Source organism: Lineus longissimus, chromosome 5, assembly GCF_910592395.1.
Source record: "Lineus longissimus chromosome 5, tnLinLong1.2, whole genome shotgun sequence".
Taxonomy (NCBI): Eukaryota; Metazoa; Nemertea; class Pilidiophora; order Heteronemertea; family Lineidae; genus Lineus; species Lineus longissimus.
In genome coordinates, this window is record NC_088312.1 from 10,568,937 (window position 1) to 10,588,108 (window position 19,172).

A 19,172-nucleotide genomic window follows, 5' to 3' on the forward strand; every position below is an offset into this window, starting at 1 on the left:
ACATGATAGCAATATTGCACATGGAGGACCCACATGACCAGGAGCATGGCGAGGATGAGCAGGCAAGGCACTGGAAAATCCTTCCTACTGAAATAACTACAATACAACCAGTACAATTAAGGGTTCAATAATATCCATGTACATTGGTAAACTTACCAAAATGTTAGAGGGCGAAAACACGACTGCTCCTCACAGAAATAAAGACTTGAAAACTAAAACTTGAAAACATGGGTAAAAAGGAAAAGGAGCACAGGAAGGGATCTTCCTTACCAAAAACAAGGGCTCAAGTGACCTGGGTCCAGCAATTATAGATAAAACAAAACTTGGTCCCAGGATTAAGACAAGTTAAAGTTGGAGGGAAATTTAAACTCCAGTAAAAAACACTAAAGTTGATGTTAATCTTGGGCCCATCACTTGACTACCTCATCAATTCACCTCCAGGTGATGTTGAGTGGTGTTGAGTTTTGGAAATACACCAAAGAAGACTAGTTTGTCATTTATACAAAACAACTTTATTCTCAACTTTGTACAATAATTCTACATATTATCTACATTATCAGTTTAAAGATATCATTATATCCACAAATCATTTAAACAGAAAACAAGGAGACCATCACCAAATCACCTTTTTCATTTTGAACCACTTAAAATGTTGTTATCAAGTCTAAATTCTGACCAAATACATGTGGATGTGAAACTAATTCAGGACAACAATTTGTCTCCTACATTTACTACAGTACATGTGTGTACTACAACAAAGTCAAAAAATCTGAGGTAAGATCGATATGTTGTTAATTGGTGATTTAACACTTTTCTTAAGAATCATATTCTGATTATACATGTGGTGTTGGAAACTGGGTCATCTCAACAATTTTGGTGACAAAAGGGTTTTTTGATAGGTGGATCACCTTTTTCACAAGACTTTACAGTGTTTGAAGTCGTTAGTTACACCTTAAAACTGACAGAAAGTTCTACATTTTGATGAACGAGGAAGACGTATCTTCAACTGTCTTTGGGGAGTCATTATTTCTTGATATCACTGCTGTACATTACCCAATACAGTGGAACCTCCCTTAGCGGACACCTCTCTATTAAAGACAACCTCTCTATTAAGGACACTAGTTTTGGTCCCAAATTGGTACTTTCCATTCAATTTGACGTCTCTAATCAGGACACCTCTCTATTATGGACAGCATTTGTCAGGCCCGATGGTGTCCCTAACAGAGAGGTTCTACTGTGTGTGTTTTTTCGCTCAGTCAATCATCAGTTAACAATGAATCCAGCATGCATACCCGGTTTTGTAAGCCCTAGAGTGATTTTAGCAATTATCTATCAAATGTACAGACTCACGTACAAGAATCAATGGGTTAATTTATCAGCAAGGCCAGGCTTTTTGTTCTTTGATGACGAAGTACAAATGAGTGGTTAACCCTTTTTTGTCTTGCACTGCAAATTCATCATCAAAGAAAAAAGGTCTGACCAAGCACATGCCACTACATTAGCTAGAGTGTTTTCTCACCAGCCTAGCAGTGATATTAGCCTATACTATGTAGACTATTCTATAAACCCGGGTAAGTGCGTCCTCCCTGAATTTTTGAACTTTTTAGAAATTATTGGAAGGGTAGTTTCAGTTTGAAAAGAGTAGTGACATGAGCATTTATCCATATACAGTGGAACCTCCCTTAGCGGACACCTCTCTATTAAGGACACTACTTCTTGTCCCAAATTGGAGGTTTCCCTTAAATTTGATCTCTCTAATCTGGACACCTCTCTATTAAGGACAGCACTTGTCAGTCCTGAGGGTGTCCGTAAGAGAGATATTCCACTGTATTCTAATTGAAACCCCCGCAATGACACATTATCGATGCTAAATTTATTTGATATCGATAGTATAAATCAAACCATACTAGATACACATCATCATTGTCGACATAAATTTACAACTAAACCATAAATTATCAATTAATTATAATAATTCATTAGTTAATTATACTGAAATGGTATCACTAAGCAGCAGTGGAGACTAAAAATCCTAAAGATAAATAGTCCAGGTAACCTCAACCCTATCCGCCACTCAGCAGAGGGTCGAGGAGGCCTCGTTGATTCACCCGAGGCGAGCCATACATTTTCAGTGCATACAGTGGATGCACTGTCATACCGAGCGCTCTGGTATTGTAGATTATTCACTTGGATCGAGGTTACCCATTCTACAGAAAAACACGTGACCAGTCACAGGAAGCTTACGCCCCCATATCGAGTTCATTGACGAGTGAATTGCCGGCAAGTACCAGTCTCTGTAATGAGTGAATGGAGGAGACTGGTGAAAGAGTCTAAAAGATTAACAAAAGACTATCGAGTTCAAGTCAAAGAGTCAATTTGTTGGTTTTATCAGAAATAGATAATTTTCCTTTCATCCAGATCAACCCACTTTATCTCGAGAAGATTTCACATCAGTTATAATAACACCACTTGAGTTATGACAGTTAGGTTTCTGTAATCAGTTACAAAACTATGCGCTCCAGTAGTGGATACAGGCCTAGTGACTGTCAATTTCAACAATACAGCAACGAAATAGACTTCATGAAAAGACCTGAGCGTATTTTGAATGATTTACAAGGCGATACAAGACTCAATGCAACTTGGAAAATTTTCAATTGTTCTGGGACACACTGTAGAGACCTAAATGAAGCAATGAAAAGAATAGTCCATATAAACAGACCAAAATAGTAAAATTTGTTCATATGGCTGATTGTCAGGTGGGGAAAGTGCACAGGAAACTCGGAAATATTTGCCGTTATGGTACATGAACCTCTTGCATTATCCATGCCATCCAGGGTTTTGTGAAATTCCCCTTTTGGCGCAGGATTAATTTAGTATCTTGAGAACACAGTTACTGTTCCTACAAGTACAATGTTGACAAGAGACTAAGTCTTACATTTATCGTGATGACACACCAACAAAAACAGCAATTTTGTTTGTAGTTTCAATCAAAAACTGAAAGGTGTACTTACATAACGCTTATTAGGGGTTCTGAGATTCTCTTGTAAAGAAGAAACTAATTCCGGACCAAAAGACACAAGCTTCTTTCAAATTTACAAATTGGCACCAAATTTGACGCAACTTTTCAAAACAGGCAGATTTTCAAGGTCAATCAAACTTGGATTTGACAAACATTTCATACAGCAAGCTCCCTTGGCCTGCCAAACAGGAGAACACCGTTAACCTGGAAATTTTTGCGGCCAATTCGGTTTTGAGGAACCCTAAAACAGTCATTTCAACTAGATTTTCATTTTCAAGGCCAGATATTTTTGCAGAGATTTGCAAATTCAAAATGAAATGCTCACAAATATCTCCCATGTACAGAAAAACAATAGTAATCTACTAATAGTCTGAGGACTGATGATGATACATGCCAACTTTGACAATCTAACTACAACAGGAGCCAAATCATTTCTAATTTGTATCCAATATAAGAAGGTATCACTTCCCAATTGCAGTACAAACCAATAAAAACCCTTTAGATTATGCCCAGCATAAGTATTTTTTCAGCTTTGCAATTGGTTTAAATATTCTGTTAGTATATTTTTCAGTAGTTACTCATCGCTATTATACACTGAATATAGCCTTGGCTGTGGGACAGGGAGAGGGGTTGATGTCACTCATGCTGTGCCCCACCACAACTACTCCTAAAGTCTACATTTCTGTACAAAACTTATACCTTTCAAGTGCTCAAACAACATCTACAGACATGCTCCATTCAAATAAAACAGACGTCCTGACACAGGATAATTATACATGTAACTCTTTTTAACAATATGCAATATTTGCTTCCATTTTGTAATGCAATGTAGTCCTTTTTAGTAACAAGTTGGGGAAACCAGTGTACCAGTAGAAAAATCCAGCTCATATAACAAGTTCTACAAAGAACAACCAGGAATGAACGCCCAATAGCATTCCGCGACGTTACTATTTATAGCTCACAAGGTCATTTGAATAAGATATTGATGACGTTTTAGTCACGTGACAGTCGGACATCGACACTTATTTCTACGCATTTGAGCTTATTTCAAAGTCAATTATCTTTGACCCTGCATTGTTTTTAGCATGGATGATACCATAGAGTCAGAGAGAGAAATATTCAGAACAATTATGTCGTATTTCCAACATTCGGACATGTGCCAGATTGAATCTAATTGCCCCAGTTAGAAAGCCTGAATCCATTACGAAACCGCATGTTTGTCCACATTGCCTGTAATTCAGCGATGGGGAAATAGAGGGCAGCAGCTGCAGTGACGTCATCTTCGCGGAATGCTATTGCTTTGTTGGTGAGTAACTTCCAGGGAACAAAAGAGGATTGGAATGATATGTATCGTTCAAAAACATTCGGCATCTATGTCAGAACTCCAATCATTTCTTGATTTTGTTTCTGAAAGTTACTGACTCAGCTGAATAAGACTTGACGTGAGTTTAATATTTGTGCATTTAAACAACAGTATCTCTTGTGTCTTTGATACATTTTCTGATCATTGTTTCACGTCCTCCACATAATCAAATCCTCCATTGCCCTCGATTGATATGGACTGGTCTTGAGTAAGGTCGTCAAACTGAAAGATAAAATACAAGATTTTGTTACAAACGAAAAGAAAAATGAACATGACACTTTGTAGCAAGGCACAAGACAATCACATTTTAACATCCAGAGGTTATGGTTGTCTCAGCAAAGCCTTTGTGGTCAAAATGATGCATTACATAATCCATCATAAAAAAAATGGCCAGGGCCATTGTGCTCACCTCATGTGGAGGAAAGATGGATAAAGAGCATGGTATTGTGTCATGTAGTGTTAGGTTTGATGTAGGTCCAAGCAATTACAATTTCCCCAAAATGGCCAATTTACAGTACATTCGACCTCTGTGACCTTGAAAAGTAGGTCAAATCAAAGAAGACCCGGGTGATACATTGAATGGTTGTTAGAATTAGATGTACCTATGATATAAAATTGGTGCCAATCGGGCAAGTCATTACAAGGAATAATGGCATTTTGAAGAATTTAGGATTTGGCCCCTGGAGGCCAAACGGCAAATCAGATCGCACCAAACTTCGGTACCTAAGATCACCTGACCAAGGGGTACATGTGTACTTAATTTGTGATCAATAGTCATTGCAGTTAAGAAACGTGCCATAGTTACGGCCTGACAGCGAATTTACGCCATTTGACCTCTGTGACCTTGACAAGAAGGTCAAATTAAAAACCTGTGTGACATATACTGTATGGTGGTTAGATGTACCCATGATATCAAATTGGTGGCAATCGGGCAAGAAGTTAAGGAATAATCACATTTTTAAGGTTTTTGGATTTTGCCCCCTGGTGGTCAAGTGGTGAATCATATTGGACCAAACTTCGGTCCCTGAGATCACCTGACTAAGGGGTAAATGTGTACCAAATTTGGTATCAATAGTCATTGCAGTTTAGAAACGTGCCATCGTTACATCCTAACGGCCAATTTACACCATTTGACCTCTGTGACCTTGAAAAGGAGGTCAAATCAAAAACCCGGAGGATATATGATGCACCTTTACTAGAAGTACCTACCATATTTTTTTCAAAATTTCCCGACTACTATTGAGGGAGATATTGCATATTTTCACTTTTAACGTTTGGCCCCCTGGTGGCCAAACCATGAAACGAATCGGACCGAAACTTGGTCTCCAAGGTGTCATTACATAAGGGTACATGTGTACCAAGTTTCAACTCAATAGCTCTAACAGTTACGAAACGTGCCCTGCTAACGGACGACGGAGGACGACGACGACGACGACGACCGACGACGGACGCCACGGTATGGGATAAGCTCACCTCTGCTAAGAGGTGAGCTAATGAAACATTTCAACCAAGGTGCTTTAGAATTGGTAACCTCAGGGACCCCTGAGAGAGAAAATTTTGCCAAGATAGCATGGAGCTAGATAATTTCTATCTATATCCAAGACAACAAGCTGGGTTTCGAAATTTTGAAAGTGAACAATAAAATCTTGTTAAAACAAACAAAAAGAGAAAAGTAAACAAGTTTGTAGCAAACAATATTTAATGAAGGATACACTAACTGTCAAGGATGATTCTGACTCGAGGTAAAGCCAATTCTGAAATAAAAATGTGCTAAGCAATATAACTGAGGGTTGAATAACATAACTGAAAATCCGATGGGCTAGGCGATGGGCCTCTTAAAATGCCAGTTCAATCTTATCTTCACAGGTGGCAGCACCAATCGCCAACTTCATGTACACCAGAACACAAGTTACCGACTGGTGCTGCCCCATACGGCAATCAGGTTAATCCTAACATTTCCAAAGCGCACCGGGTGAACAATGTACACGATCTGGAGGACCCTGGCCATTGAAAAAATCAACTTCCTCCTGGACACTTACACCACTGTGGCTGCTTTTGAGTAGGTCATCAACCCCTGAGATATCTTCATCGATTTCTTCGTCGATTTCCTCGGCAATACTCATACTCTTGTTCTCGGACTTCTCCGACCGCGCACTTAGCTTGCTGATACTGAAATGATATCAAATAACTTGCAAACTTGGCTTCATGGGGGCTAAATTGATCTTCACTTTATATCTTATACCACCACTGACTGATACCAAACCACTACACTGAATACTGTACATGCAGTATATATGTGCTGTACACTGCTTAAGATATAGTTATCTTTGCAGAGTAATTAATATACTCCATTTATACAGTCACACTTACCCTGAGCTTGTGATGAAGTCATCATCATAGTCATCATCTTCTGGAACATCTGAAAGGCAATACAGAACCATGAGAATTCAAGTATGGAAATCAAGTATGGAGTCACCTATAGGCCATCACAGGACTAATAACATGTCAAGTCCTAACTCATATTCCCGACTTCTGAGTCCCTCGACAGTTCCCAAGCAAAAAGGGCCCCGGGGTAGCTATATAAGTCGGTGATCTGTAGTTTTTTTTACATGAGAGAGTCACCTCATGGCCATGCATTTCGACTTGGTGGTGTTACCAGCTGGCCCCTTATTAATAAAAGAACAGACATTTGGGTGCGAATTTTCAATAAAGTTTGGAAGGGATAATGCTCTTCGGAAGGTCACACTGGTGTCCCAATCCAAGTTAACTATATGCTCATTCTGGGGTTGTACATGTATCTTAAAGAGGGCAGAACTAAAGAGGTGCAATCATTACTTAGAACTTACCAAAACCTAAATCAGCTATTCTTCTATCGATAGCCTTGATATCCTTCTCAAGGTCAGAAGGTTTCCCATTTTCTGCATAGAAAGTAATTTCCATAAATCAAAAAACTTTAAGAATACTACAGTGCAATAGAGAAGGGAATGAGTGAAGGATTTTTATGCATGACGATGACGAGGTGAAAATCAAGGATTTTGCCTCCAAAAGTCATGGAGTTATGATGCAGTGCAACTACAAATCAAGACTTTTTGATAGCTTTTCAATTTCCTGCTAATGCTTTTTTCCATCTTTATCCAGATAAGTCTGACCTTCACTTCAGGAAATTTTCAGGCACAACTGTGCATGAAATCTTAAACGTGGTAAGAGGAAATAGCGAAGAAAATAGTATCTCAAACTGAAGTTATAGATTTAACTCGAAGACTTACAGGTGATAACGTAACAGAAATTTGCAGTGAAAACAATTTTATTATCAAATTCGAACTTACGCTTTTTCTTCGACTCCATACCCGGCAAAGGAGGAGCATCCCTCAAGTTGCCCAGACCACTGCTCCCAGACTTCTCTCCAAGAGCGGGGAGGTCCTTGAGAGAACTCATCCCCACTGTACCACTTCCCGATTTCGCTAGGTTCACCGGCGCTGCATTTGCTGTACCACTGCTGAAAGGAGAGAATGAGTCCCGAGATACATTTACAGTGGAACTGTGATGACCCTAGCTGAGTGAAAGAATGAAATATGTTCATGTAAACATGTGAAATGTTGAATTGATAAACCTGCATAATCTTTGCTCTATTCACAAAAGCTGGAAAATAACTTGTTACAGAAGAATCAAGCATGATTTATTCATGTATCTACAACTTTTTTTTGTAACAGCCCTTACCTCGTTTTATTGTTTTTAAGGTGACCTCCAGCCCCATTTTTGTTTGTGGCCCTAATGCTGTTAACAAAACACACAGGTGCATATTATAAAATCTGATCAAAAGTTGTGAAATCTTGGATTTATTTTTGACAGAGTTGCATGAATGAATTATTAATGTTTTGTTGTCAAAGAAGAACCTGAGATGTGTGTACATTTTTTTGTTGAATAGCAAAGAGGTAAAACTGTGTCTCATGTCTTTCTACACTAAAACATTTTAGACTTCCTTATAATCTTCTTCCTTGCATATCATATCATCATCAAATATATTTTCCAACAAGGAAGCAAAATATAATTTTAGAAAATCTGCAGATACACAAATAAACAACGTTAAATCATGTCATGAAATGAATATTTCTCAGTTGTCAGAGAACTCAGAACTTTTTATGATCATTTTTTACGGTAGGCTAGTTCCTACAGCTGCTTTATCCATATTTTCGAATATATTGGTATATGATGCGATAGACTTGGAAGCAATTGCACTAAATCTAGATAAATTCTGCACCTAAATACAAAATAATGCACCTAAATACAATAATCTAGCTATTATAAGACAAAATAACATGCACAGGTCAAGCTGCTGCTGCTACTAACAGATGCTGATTTCTAACTAGAGCTTTAACTGCAGAGAACATGCGATGAGCTACGCGTCAATTTTTCTCTTTCCTCTACGACTTAGAACATCAGGTGCTTCTAAATGTCAAGATATTTCTATCACGTTCTCTTTCAGAAAAAAGTGTTTTCTTTCAGAAAAGTAGCAAGATAGTTTTGGAGGTGCATAAAGTGAACTACCCGATACTACACTCATCCCACATGAAACAGCTTGAGTCAACTACTATTTCAATCACTTCGCTTAATTTAGACATCTTTGTTGCAATGTTAGTACAAACACAACATATTCACAGCATTCATAAAGAACAAGTTCAAAGGCAATCTGAAACACAGTTTGTAGGCAATACTTCAGCAGACTTTTTAACGGAAACAGCATATTCAAACAAGACGACACAAACACTTCAAGGGCAATTAAAAAACTTAGTTTAGAAAGAAATTTGCACACATACTTGAAGTATAGAAAAACATAGTACATGTAGTTGAAATGTTCATCAATTATACAAGTTTAAGAGATCTGACCAGGGCAGTTTATTCAGAGGGTTTTCCGTTTGGTTAACGCGGGAACTTGGCATGTATACCATTCTTACACGATTCCTTGTCAGAGAGGACTTAAAACTGGTTTTGAATCTTTTTTCGATTCTTTTTCAAACACAGTACTTTTTGACTTGAATGTGTTCTAAAAGAGATCATTTTCCAATGTATGGTTAGACATGATAAGGGAGAAGGAGGCAAAGGCACCTAGAGGAAGAAGGAGGAGTTACAAAGTCACGCTGCAGGTGTGAGAGGATCGTTGAGCTACGTTGCCATAGACTGTTCCCTTGTGAACTTGTGGCCTTGTTTCCATTTGAGCATGTTCCCTAGTACAACCAATGGGAACATTCAGTGAGCCAAACCAAGCTTCATTTGGTGTGTGGCATGTCACCAGGCCACAAGCAAACATGGAACAGGGAAAAACCGCAAAACAGTCTATGGAGACGCTGCCTTAGGAGGTTTGTTACACCCTCGCTTCAATCCACCCCAGCAAATGGCATATTTTACCTGGCTCCGACCGCATATTTTGGAATCTGAGAGGTTCGCGGTGAAGTGGGGGTGCGGCCATTTTTCACACCGCCATTGTTGTTTACCTTAGACCTGTTGTTTCTAAATAATGAATCATCGGATGAACTGTTAACTTCTTATTTTGGCAAATGATTAAAGAGGTGTTTATCATGATATTGCAGTTAGATTACATTAGTTGCTTAAAATGGGTTTCTGAATGATCCAGCATTTGCAAGGTTGTCAAAATGTGTGTGCAGAAATGATGAAGGAGGTAAAAAGCCACACAAACTAAAATACTAGCACAGAGTATAACACTGGCATGCTTCTCTAAAACGCATTCCTTGGAGGCCAACACGCCATGGAGGTAAAGAATGAACAGTGCATCGGCAAAGCACAAACACAGGGGTTGCATTCCCCACGAGTATCTTTTTCAAGGCAATGAACCAAGTTTAGGATTTTGCTGCCTTCAAACAGATATTCATGTCCATGATAAGTGGGGCCAGACAATTGAAAGAGGCCCTTGTAAATGAATACTATTGTCAATGTTTAAATTTCCCAATCATGTATAAGTTTTGCTTGCGAAAACATTCAACACCCGGTACATTTTCCCAAAGTTGTGAAGAAAGAAAAACGTTGTGGATATTCTAGACTGGGTATCAAGCAGTGCACTCTGTGTAGGATGGAACCAACCACAAATTCACCACTGGTACCTCAGCGGCAATATTCAAACCACACTCCACTGACCTTGCGTATTGTTTAGCGGGTTTTGGCGGCGGGTCATCAAAGAATGGGTCATCCTCTGGATCGCTGCCTAAATCGATGAGACCGTTGGCTTGGTGTTTGGACGTAGGCGCGGACTTGTCAGCTTCCAGGTTGCGCTTATTTTTAGTGTCGATGCTGAGCGATGAAGGCGGACTCATTGAGCTGTTGGTCGTCTGAAAGTAAAGCCAGTAATGAGTGTTGTTGAATTGATAGAAAACTCTCCAGTGGTCTGGCTACTTGATTCTCTGTTTGATTTGAACCATCTGGCAACACTATTGAGTACAGTGGAACCTACCTTAGCAGACACCTCTCTCTTAAGGACAACCTCTCTGTCAAGGACACTAAATTTGGTCTAAAATTTATTGTTTCCATTCAATGGGACCTCTCTAATCAGGACACCTCTCTATTAACCCTTTCGCTGCGGATGTACGCATTTTTGCGACCAAAAAAAATTTCCGATCTGTGCGGATGTACGCAGAACTGCGACTTGGGAGAGACCTGAATCAGACGATGTTTTCAATAGCAAATTAGTATAGTAACTTGTCGCTAGGTGTCCTGCCATGTTGTTTACCGCTAGAACTTCCGATTTCTTGGTGAAAACTTCGGTGTTTTTATTCAAAGTTTAGGCGATATTTTGAGTCCAAAGTTTTGTAAACAAATTTAAATGCCTCAGTCACGTGTTCGACGAACTGCAGAATCAATAATTGATGAAATAGTGAATTCGAGGCGTTAGAAGACGAGTCTGATTAGTGATTATGATTCTGAACATAATGCCGATGTACACAGCGTGCATGGGGATTGAAAGTGTGCATGATTCAGGGTCCGAGGGGGATGATAGTGATAGCCTGGGTCAAGATGAAAAATGGTGTTTTTCTCCTCGTTGATTATTACTAATTAGCGTTATTTAGTTAATTAACATAATTTCAGGTGATTGACAAATGCATAATTTGAAAGTCAATGCTGTCCCCAACAACCTTTTCCAATAGTCCAAAGCTCTATCTCTTCTCCTTCAGGCTGTATATTGGCCTCAAAGTTACCTATGTTAAAATTGGCTTTTACAGTATTTTGGGGGCAGCAAGGAATCAATATTGAAATAATTTTGAGCGGCGCAGCGAAAGGGTTAAGGACATCACTTGTCAGTCCAGAGGGTGTGCTTAATAGAGAGGTTCTACTGTATTTCAAATGCTTTCCATGTTGACGAGATGCCTTGGACGATGTTTCAGCATTTGAGAGGCAACTGAGCTTGATCATATCTGCTCTACAAACCTAAAAATTCGCCTCGTGCACAATAGTCAAGTGGCAAATCATCCAGCAATCTGCTCCTTATTTTGCCAAAGAAGGAACACCTTTTTCTACTTCATACGAACCTTTTGTGAAGCTGCGGATGGAATCTTTGAATGGCTTGTGTCCATTTTCTTGGTGGGCGAATTGGGAATGATTTCAGCAACGTCCTGGGACACAACGCTCTTACAGAGGATGAATAAACGCTTGTACATGGCCAGAAATTCATCAAACTCGATGCCTGAAAAGTCAAAATAAAACATTGAGATGAGTTCGAGTCTTGGAGACAGACTGTGATATATCTACCCCAGGCCAGTTGGACCAAGAGCAAGAATTTGTGACCAGAGATTGCACCATGTTAAAAAAAAGTTAAAGTTTAGGTTTTATAGTCTGATATCAACTACGATATAGGTTATCATCCGACTTTCAGTTTAACCCCAGTCTGTCCTGAAACCTTTCAGTAGACCACAGATGAGCTGCTCAACCAGCGCTATAATCTGTGCATTTCTGACCGGTACCCATTTATACACCTGGGTGCAGAGAGGCAAGTAAGACAGAGAGACCAGCCTACAGTCTCACGCCGACAGTGGGGATCGAACCCGGGACCTCTTTACCGCTGGTCGAGGGTCCAAGCCACTACACCACAGCGGCTCCCTACATGTCACAATATCCATAAGGAAAATTTTCCATTTAACCGCAGTACACATGGAGGTGCAAACGATTTCAATATACAACGTGATATAAACACTTGCTTGTCACTTTTAGACAACCAACCCGACACCAGCGTGTACAAACTACAGTGGAACCTCCCTTAGTGGACACCTCTCTATTAAGGACACTAGTTTTGGTCCCAAATTGGTTATTTCCATTCAATTTGACCATTCTAATCAGGACACCTCTCTTTCAAGGACAGCACTTGCAGTCCCGAGGGTGTCCTTAATTGAGAGGTTCGACTGTATTTTACATGAAGCCAACAAGGTCACAATGAGCGTTACCTCGAATCCCTTAGAATGCAAGTACAGCAAAGTCACATTTTTTATCATCACAAGTAATCAATGTCGATGAGAATAGTTTGTATATCCTGTTAGCACAATTCTACTGGTCATCTAGGCAGCGGCAGATCAGAACTGTGATGTACCCTTCAATTATTGCATAACCCACTGTTGACTAACAGTGAAGATCCCATCCCAAAGCCTTACTTTTCACAGAGAGCCAAACAAACTATTTTCTACATTTAAGCTATAACATTACCTGTATTTGCCAACTTACCATTGCTAAAGTCTCGATCCACTGCCCTGAATTCGTCATTTACATATCTCTCTAACATATTTCTGAAAGAAGAAAGTTTTACTTTCAAATTGATATCAATGATACAGTTGCGTTCAAGACATTTTCAGGACGTTTTCGACACTGGATCAATCCATGGTCAAACTATTTTGAACACTTATCAATCAACTCAGTCAGAGCCCACAGGCATTTCGTTGATTAAGGCCAGATGAACTCACCGATGAAAGTGTGGAAACATATCTGTGAAGAGATTCCTCAGCTCATCTTTGTCTATGTAACCGCTGTTATCTTTGTCATAATATGCAAATTTTTTCCTGGCATCAGCGATTTGTCGTGAGGTAAGATCCTACAAGAGAAATGATTTCAAAATGAAAAAGATATCTGACATAAAATCTATTGAACTTGACATGAGCCAGCAACTGCTTTTAGTCATAGTGCATCAGAAAAAAAAAAATCATTTGGACAGTTCAGTACACTTTTACAACATACACACAAGGATAAACCTGACAAAAAACTCTTGTTGAAGTAGACTTTTTTCATGACACACTCAACAAAAAGTTACGGAAATTTTGCCCAACTCATTCACCAGCAAAGAAAGCACTAGAGAGAGAGCGTCACAATGGCACTGCTGGCAAAAGGTTGCCAATTCATATACAAAAAAAATCAAAAATTTTGGGATTTGGCAAGTCTGTCATCAACAGTGGAGATCATACATGAAACACCCTCATGAAAAAAATGAAAACACAACTTATGTAGAAATAGATGTTTTTGTAGGGCGTCATTATTTGCTAATGACTTTTGCTGATATCTTTTGAGGAATCTTTCATATATTTTTGACCCTGCCCCTTGAAGTATGATGTCCTTCAGTTTGCAATCACTGGGCAAGCAAGACATCATGCACATGCATACAAATGTAAAGCCAGGGTCAGAATGTCAAAATTCCACACACAATATAAAGGCAAACGTTCATTCATTGGGCCTGGGACATTGCAATGGCAAATATTTTTCATTCATGAATTCAAATATTTCATCTATGGCTAACAAATCTTCACAAAGCGCGCTTCCCAAGTGTTTACATGGTATGATGTACTCAATTCACATATTCTACTTTGCAATGACCTAAAAATGTATTGATATTGGCCCAATGCCACGGCCCACAACAACTTTCTCTCAAGCAAGAATGAATTTGACTATAGGTTAAGGTTAACCTTGGAGTTAATCTTATCCACCTCGGGAAAGGAGACCCAACCTCCCTCAAACCTGCCTACTTCTCCCAAAGACATCCGTGTCATTTAGAATATATTTGCACATGACTAATAAAACAATGCAGACCAAATGAAAAGTTATCAAATGGTAACTACTAACTATTAACTTCAGGCAAGCCATGATAAATTGATGAATAGCTGAATATCAGAGAAGTTCAAATATAACATGCGAAATTCATGCAATGTTGGGAAGTTTGCATTCAGGCCAAGGCCTTGCTCGAGGGGGATTATATCACCATGATAACTCAACAATCTATGCTAGCTACTGGTGTGACGTTGCGTACCTACCATGAACAAGGATATTGGGGAACAAGGATATTGGGGGGGGGGGGGGGGGGGGGGGGGGTGAGGGTAACATTTAACTAAGATGCCTCGACGTGTGGTACTCATGGCAGGCCAGATTGCCTAGCTGTGAAACGGCACTTCTGAGACAAATTCAAAGAATAATTGATAAGTCAAATGGCCTCATCAATATTGCAGATGAATGATTGATTTTCAGGGGATGACCAATCGACATGGAACTGCAGGTACTGTGAAGTGCATTTGTGCTACATTGTATGCATAGACTAAGGTGTATGTGAGGAAATCTAAGGTACCATAGTCAATTCTTCATGTTCTAAACCAAGTATTAGTAGAAGGGAACTTTGCACCATTGAATTCTTTTCTCGGCTTAGATATAATGATTGGGAAACAGGAAGGCACTACACAGATTCTTCATACCATTACCACTCAAGCAGTATGTGCTTTGAACAAAGATAGCAGATCACATCTTAGAAAATTTTACAAATGCGGGGGTTGTGAAACACGCAAGGGGAAATTTTGAATAAACTGCTAAAAGAAAAGCTAACAGGAATGACTATTGCCAAAAACATGCCAACATGAAGCTAGAACAAGTACGACTGAATATTGTGTACAAAATGCAGAATAAGGTTCTACCACTGGATATACCTTTGGTATTTTGACGTACTCAGCTTCTGAACCGAGCTGTAAGAAAATATATGTTCTTGTTATTAACGAAATTTGTGTGGGACATAATTGCAGTCACTCACTCATTCCGGATGACACATTTTCATTTAGTTTGTTACAACTTTACACGCGTACAATTTTACCGTAGTTACGAGGGATATTGACAACAGAACACTTACTCCCTCTATTTTTGAAAGTGCGAAACAACCTTTTGGCTAATTTCAAGTCGTTTTTCGATCAAGTAAAGTTACATCAAACAAACTATTTTGTTACTAAGTTGCAGTTCTTAGATGGGCACTGAATTTTCCGGGTTCAAAAAAGTCATTTTACAAATACCGGTAGGGCAAAAGAGAGTGCATGCTTTTGATGATCTGAATGATTTCTATTTCATGGTTCTCTCTAGATTATTTAAGAATCGGACAGTATTTTTGAATAGATTCCGCTATACCCAACCTTTCAGAGAGCATAGCTCAGTGAGCATATCTACAAAATGACTGACATAGACCCCCGGAAAGGAAATAGGACACACATTCTTCTACATTGTATGTGCACAATGTTGTTCATTTCTAATAATAATTCTGTGCACACGCATTATAATTCTAAAACCATCAATGGCTCAACACAGAATTCATATACTCATCAAAATTAATACACGTAAATTTTCAGTATTATGTACGTGTATTTCAGAAATGTGAATGCAAAGAAACCTACCATATATTGGAAGCTGTCATGCTATTTTAGAGAAAAAATATAAGAGAGAGTGCCAGAGTGAGTTGACATGATACAACATATAGTTTACTACAATTCTGTGAAGTAAGTGAGCTGAAGAAGGAAATAAACATATCGATGTTTAACTTGAACAATTGGGACCCAATTTATGAAAAAAACAGCCATACCAGAATAATCTCAAAGCTCAGGGGCCCCAACTTGAAGCTATCAACATGGTCAACACACTGCACAAAAAAAGGTCAGCCATACAGTAAGACAAGCAAAAAATTGTATTGTGTTAAAAGCAGGTTTAGTATAAGACATTGTCAGAAAAAGTCAGATGTGATAGTTTATCAAAATTGTGATAGCGACACGATACGTTTAAAATAATTACCAATACCAATTCAAAAAACAGAAGCACCGAATGAGACATGAATTAACGGTATGAAAGTTTGATACAGAGACCTTGTTTATGGAGTGTCACTTTGGGTACATGAGATAGCGGGCTTGTCAACAAGACAACAAATGAAGGAGGAATCAGTCAAAATTTAGAGCATCATTGAGTAGTAAGTCAGTTTTAGAAGAATTTATAGAGGTACAACACTATACAATTAAGTCGATGTTTATATTCCCAATAAATAACCACATTAGAAATGGAATTTTAACAAACCTCATCTTCCTGAATAAAACGTGACACACAAAGATTTATAAACTCCATTGATTACAAAAATAACTATGACAAATGTTACTATCAACTTTCAAAGTCAAACTAAAACACTACTGTCGAATATTGTTTTGGTGTTTCTAACCGAAAGCATACTCTATGATCTAACATTATCTACAAATTATCATCAACAGAGTTTCATCTCAAAATGTATCAAACATGTCCTTTTCAAAATATATTCCATTCATCACCTACATTTTGTAATTAAATGGGTCAGCACCGTGACACGCAGGTTATATCGACATCTTAATTGTCGAAATATGACAAACTTTCCTGGCACTTTTTTTTTACAAATTTTCCGGGGACAAATTATCCTCGGGGACGAATTTTCCAGGGACAAATTTTCCTTGGGGACGAATTATCCGGGGACGAATTTTCCGGGGACTAATTATCCGGGGACGAATTTTCCTGTAACCGACAAACTTACATCTGATGATCCGTGCTTTGATCGGCTAACTGTTGGGTCTGCAGATGTCCGGACAACCTGGGCAAGTAACGGGCCATCTGGTGGCTCATTTGAATTAACAATATTTAACTCTCTCGACAGACTTTCTCGTCCTTCATATTCGTCTTTCTGAAATTCAACAACGGAAAGAATTGTCAATGCACAAAATTTCAAGAAAATTTATCCTCTGGCATCCTACAATTAGAAAAATCATTGTGAGAATGCACTCATCGATCCGTTAAACCAGTGTTACATACACACCATTTTAAAATGCATCATGAACGACCAAGAATTTCAAGAAATTCTTTTATAATCTTACAAAATACATAATCCATAGAGGAATGAAGCGTTCAAAACAGCATCACAGATTTACCCAATTTCCCAACTACATGTATCACACACTGGGCGGTGAAACTTCTAAACAGAGTATAAAATCGAGATCAAGAATTCAACTGTCCATTCAATTTCAAATGCAAGAAATTGAAAATACTTACAAATCCTGTTTCTGGGTCGAAGACCGCTACTGTGAATTCTAATCCAAAATGCTCCAAAAATTCCCTAACCAGAGCCGTAGTTACTCGACCTGAAACACATAGACGTTGAATAAATGAAGTGAAGCATCTTGGATTTGACAAAAACCCGAGGGATGCTTTTATAAATTATTACTTTCCATCGACCTAGTCATTGAGCAAAACTAATCAGCATGAGTGATCCCTGAGGGTTGAAAAGAAAGTTTCTATGACCCATGTACCCTTTTATCATGCTGAGTAACCCTGCATTATCCCCCCCCCCCTACAAAGAAATTATTTTCCCTCTTTAAAGGGTGAACCTGCCAACAATACAAATGTTTACTAACCTTCTTTTGTACTGATAAACTTCTGGAAATCCTTATTTACAAAGGGCTGTTTTGACTGAAAAGAGGAAAGACACTGAAGCTAGTAAAATACCCTGCATTACAAAAGAATATTTCATTATTGGCCAATGCATCTTTAATTTACATCAGGGTGCTGCACCCTGTCCTTTATACCTACCCTAATTGATTCTTGTTCTTCTAATGCAAGGAACACACTCGACCTCAGCTGAGCCTGCAAGATAGAATAAAACATTTCATGTACATGTACATGTATACTGAACTGGAAACACATGCGACCCAGAACTTTCGCCCTCCAGATCACATACACAGTGGCATCTGCTGCATGAAAGTAGTTTTTTTAATGCTTGTGACACAACCCGGAGTGTACCCATTCAATTTAGGGTACATGTAGGCCAATGGCAATGCCAATGCCTGGGTCAGCTTCGTGACTTCAACAAGGGTCTGTTACCCGTACCGTTTCCAACGCATAACTATTACCAATGGGCCTGGCCTACCAGCCTCGTTGGCAATTTGCCTCTATTCTGATCAGCTTCCCCAGTGGCGAAATAAGGTTAGCCATAGCTGTGTAGTGTATTGTACTGCATGTAATGTACTGTACTGTACTGCATGTACTGCGCGTGCATTCCTGCTGTGCATTCTCGATATTCCATTCACAAAAATTTGGCAACGGCTACGCGCGAATTTTAAAAGGTGGTTAGAGGCATCATTTATACTTCGATTGCCGCGAAAATTGACAGGAATGATCTTTTTTATATATATTTCAAGAATATTTGCATCATGTACCCTTATTTTGCCCAAGACCCCGTTGGCTTCAAGAGTTTGGGCTACCAAATCCCTCAATTCCGTATCTTCGTCGGCGGACATCTTGAAATTTTGTATACAGGCTCAGCCCCTCAGATTCGTAAATAAAAAAATCAAATGAATTGAATGCTACTGTTGTTTCGGTATATAATAATAATAATTTATAAATTTTGTGAATAATTTATTTGTCATAAAGTAATCAAAAGTCTATCTCGTGTTATTTACGAACCGAAGGTCATGTAAATTTAGTTTCACTTTTTTTGGAAAGAGGGCA

General features: G+C 38.8%; 1 protein-coding gene across 3 annotated transcripts; it reads right to left on the reverse strand.

The window, feature by feature from the left end:
• Nucleotides 1-709: 709 nt before the first annotated feature.
• Nucleotides 710-18,961, reverse strand: LOC135487554 (centrosomal protein 43-like). Of its 3 annotated transcripts, none has more exons than XM_064771342.1 (16): nt 18,881-18,961; nt 18,255-18,308; nt 18,080-18,134; nt 17,718-17,806; nt 17,206-17,352; nt 16,058-16,078; nt 15,329-15,364; nt 13,334-13,461; nt 13,098-13,159; nt 11,915-12,069; nt 10,530-10,720; nt 7,709-7,875; nt 7,229-7,300; nt 6,753-6,801; nt 6,422-6,551; nt 710-4,604 (listed from the first exon to the last, which is right to left on the reverse strand). In XM_064771342.1, exons 1-16 carry the CDS (start codon nt 18,959-18,961, stop codon nt 4,524-4,526), a joined length of 1,518 nt encoding a protein of 505 aa, XP_064627412.1. In that variant the 3' UTR covers nt 710-4,523. The 3 variants fall into 3 exon arrangements, with proteins under 3 accessions (XP_064627412.1, XP_064627411.1, XP_064627413.1); XM_064771341.1 differs by having other exon boundaries at nt 7,709-7,878; XM_064771343.1 differs by lacking the exon at nt 15,329-15,364 and having other exon boundaries at nt 7,709-7,878.
• Between the last annotated feature and the right edge of the window lie 211 nt (nt 18,962-19,172).

Bases quoted from the DNA above. Each gene is read 5' to 3' on its own strand.
- LOC135487554 (XM_064771341.1), bottom strand. From the start codon at position 18,961: ATGTCCGCCGACGAAGATACGGAATTGAGGGATTTGGTAGCCCAAACT. The intron at 13,462-15,328 runs GTATATCCAGTG...TTTCTCTTGTAG, and splicing joins AGTACGTCAAAATACCAAAG to GATCTTACCTCACGACAAAT. The intron at 7,879-10,529 runs GTCAGTGGAGTG...CTCTCCTTTCAG, and splicing joins CCCGCTAAACAATACGCAAG to CAGTGGTACAGCAAATGCAG.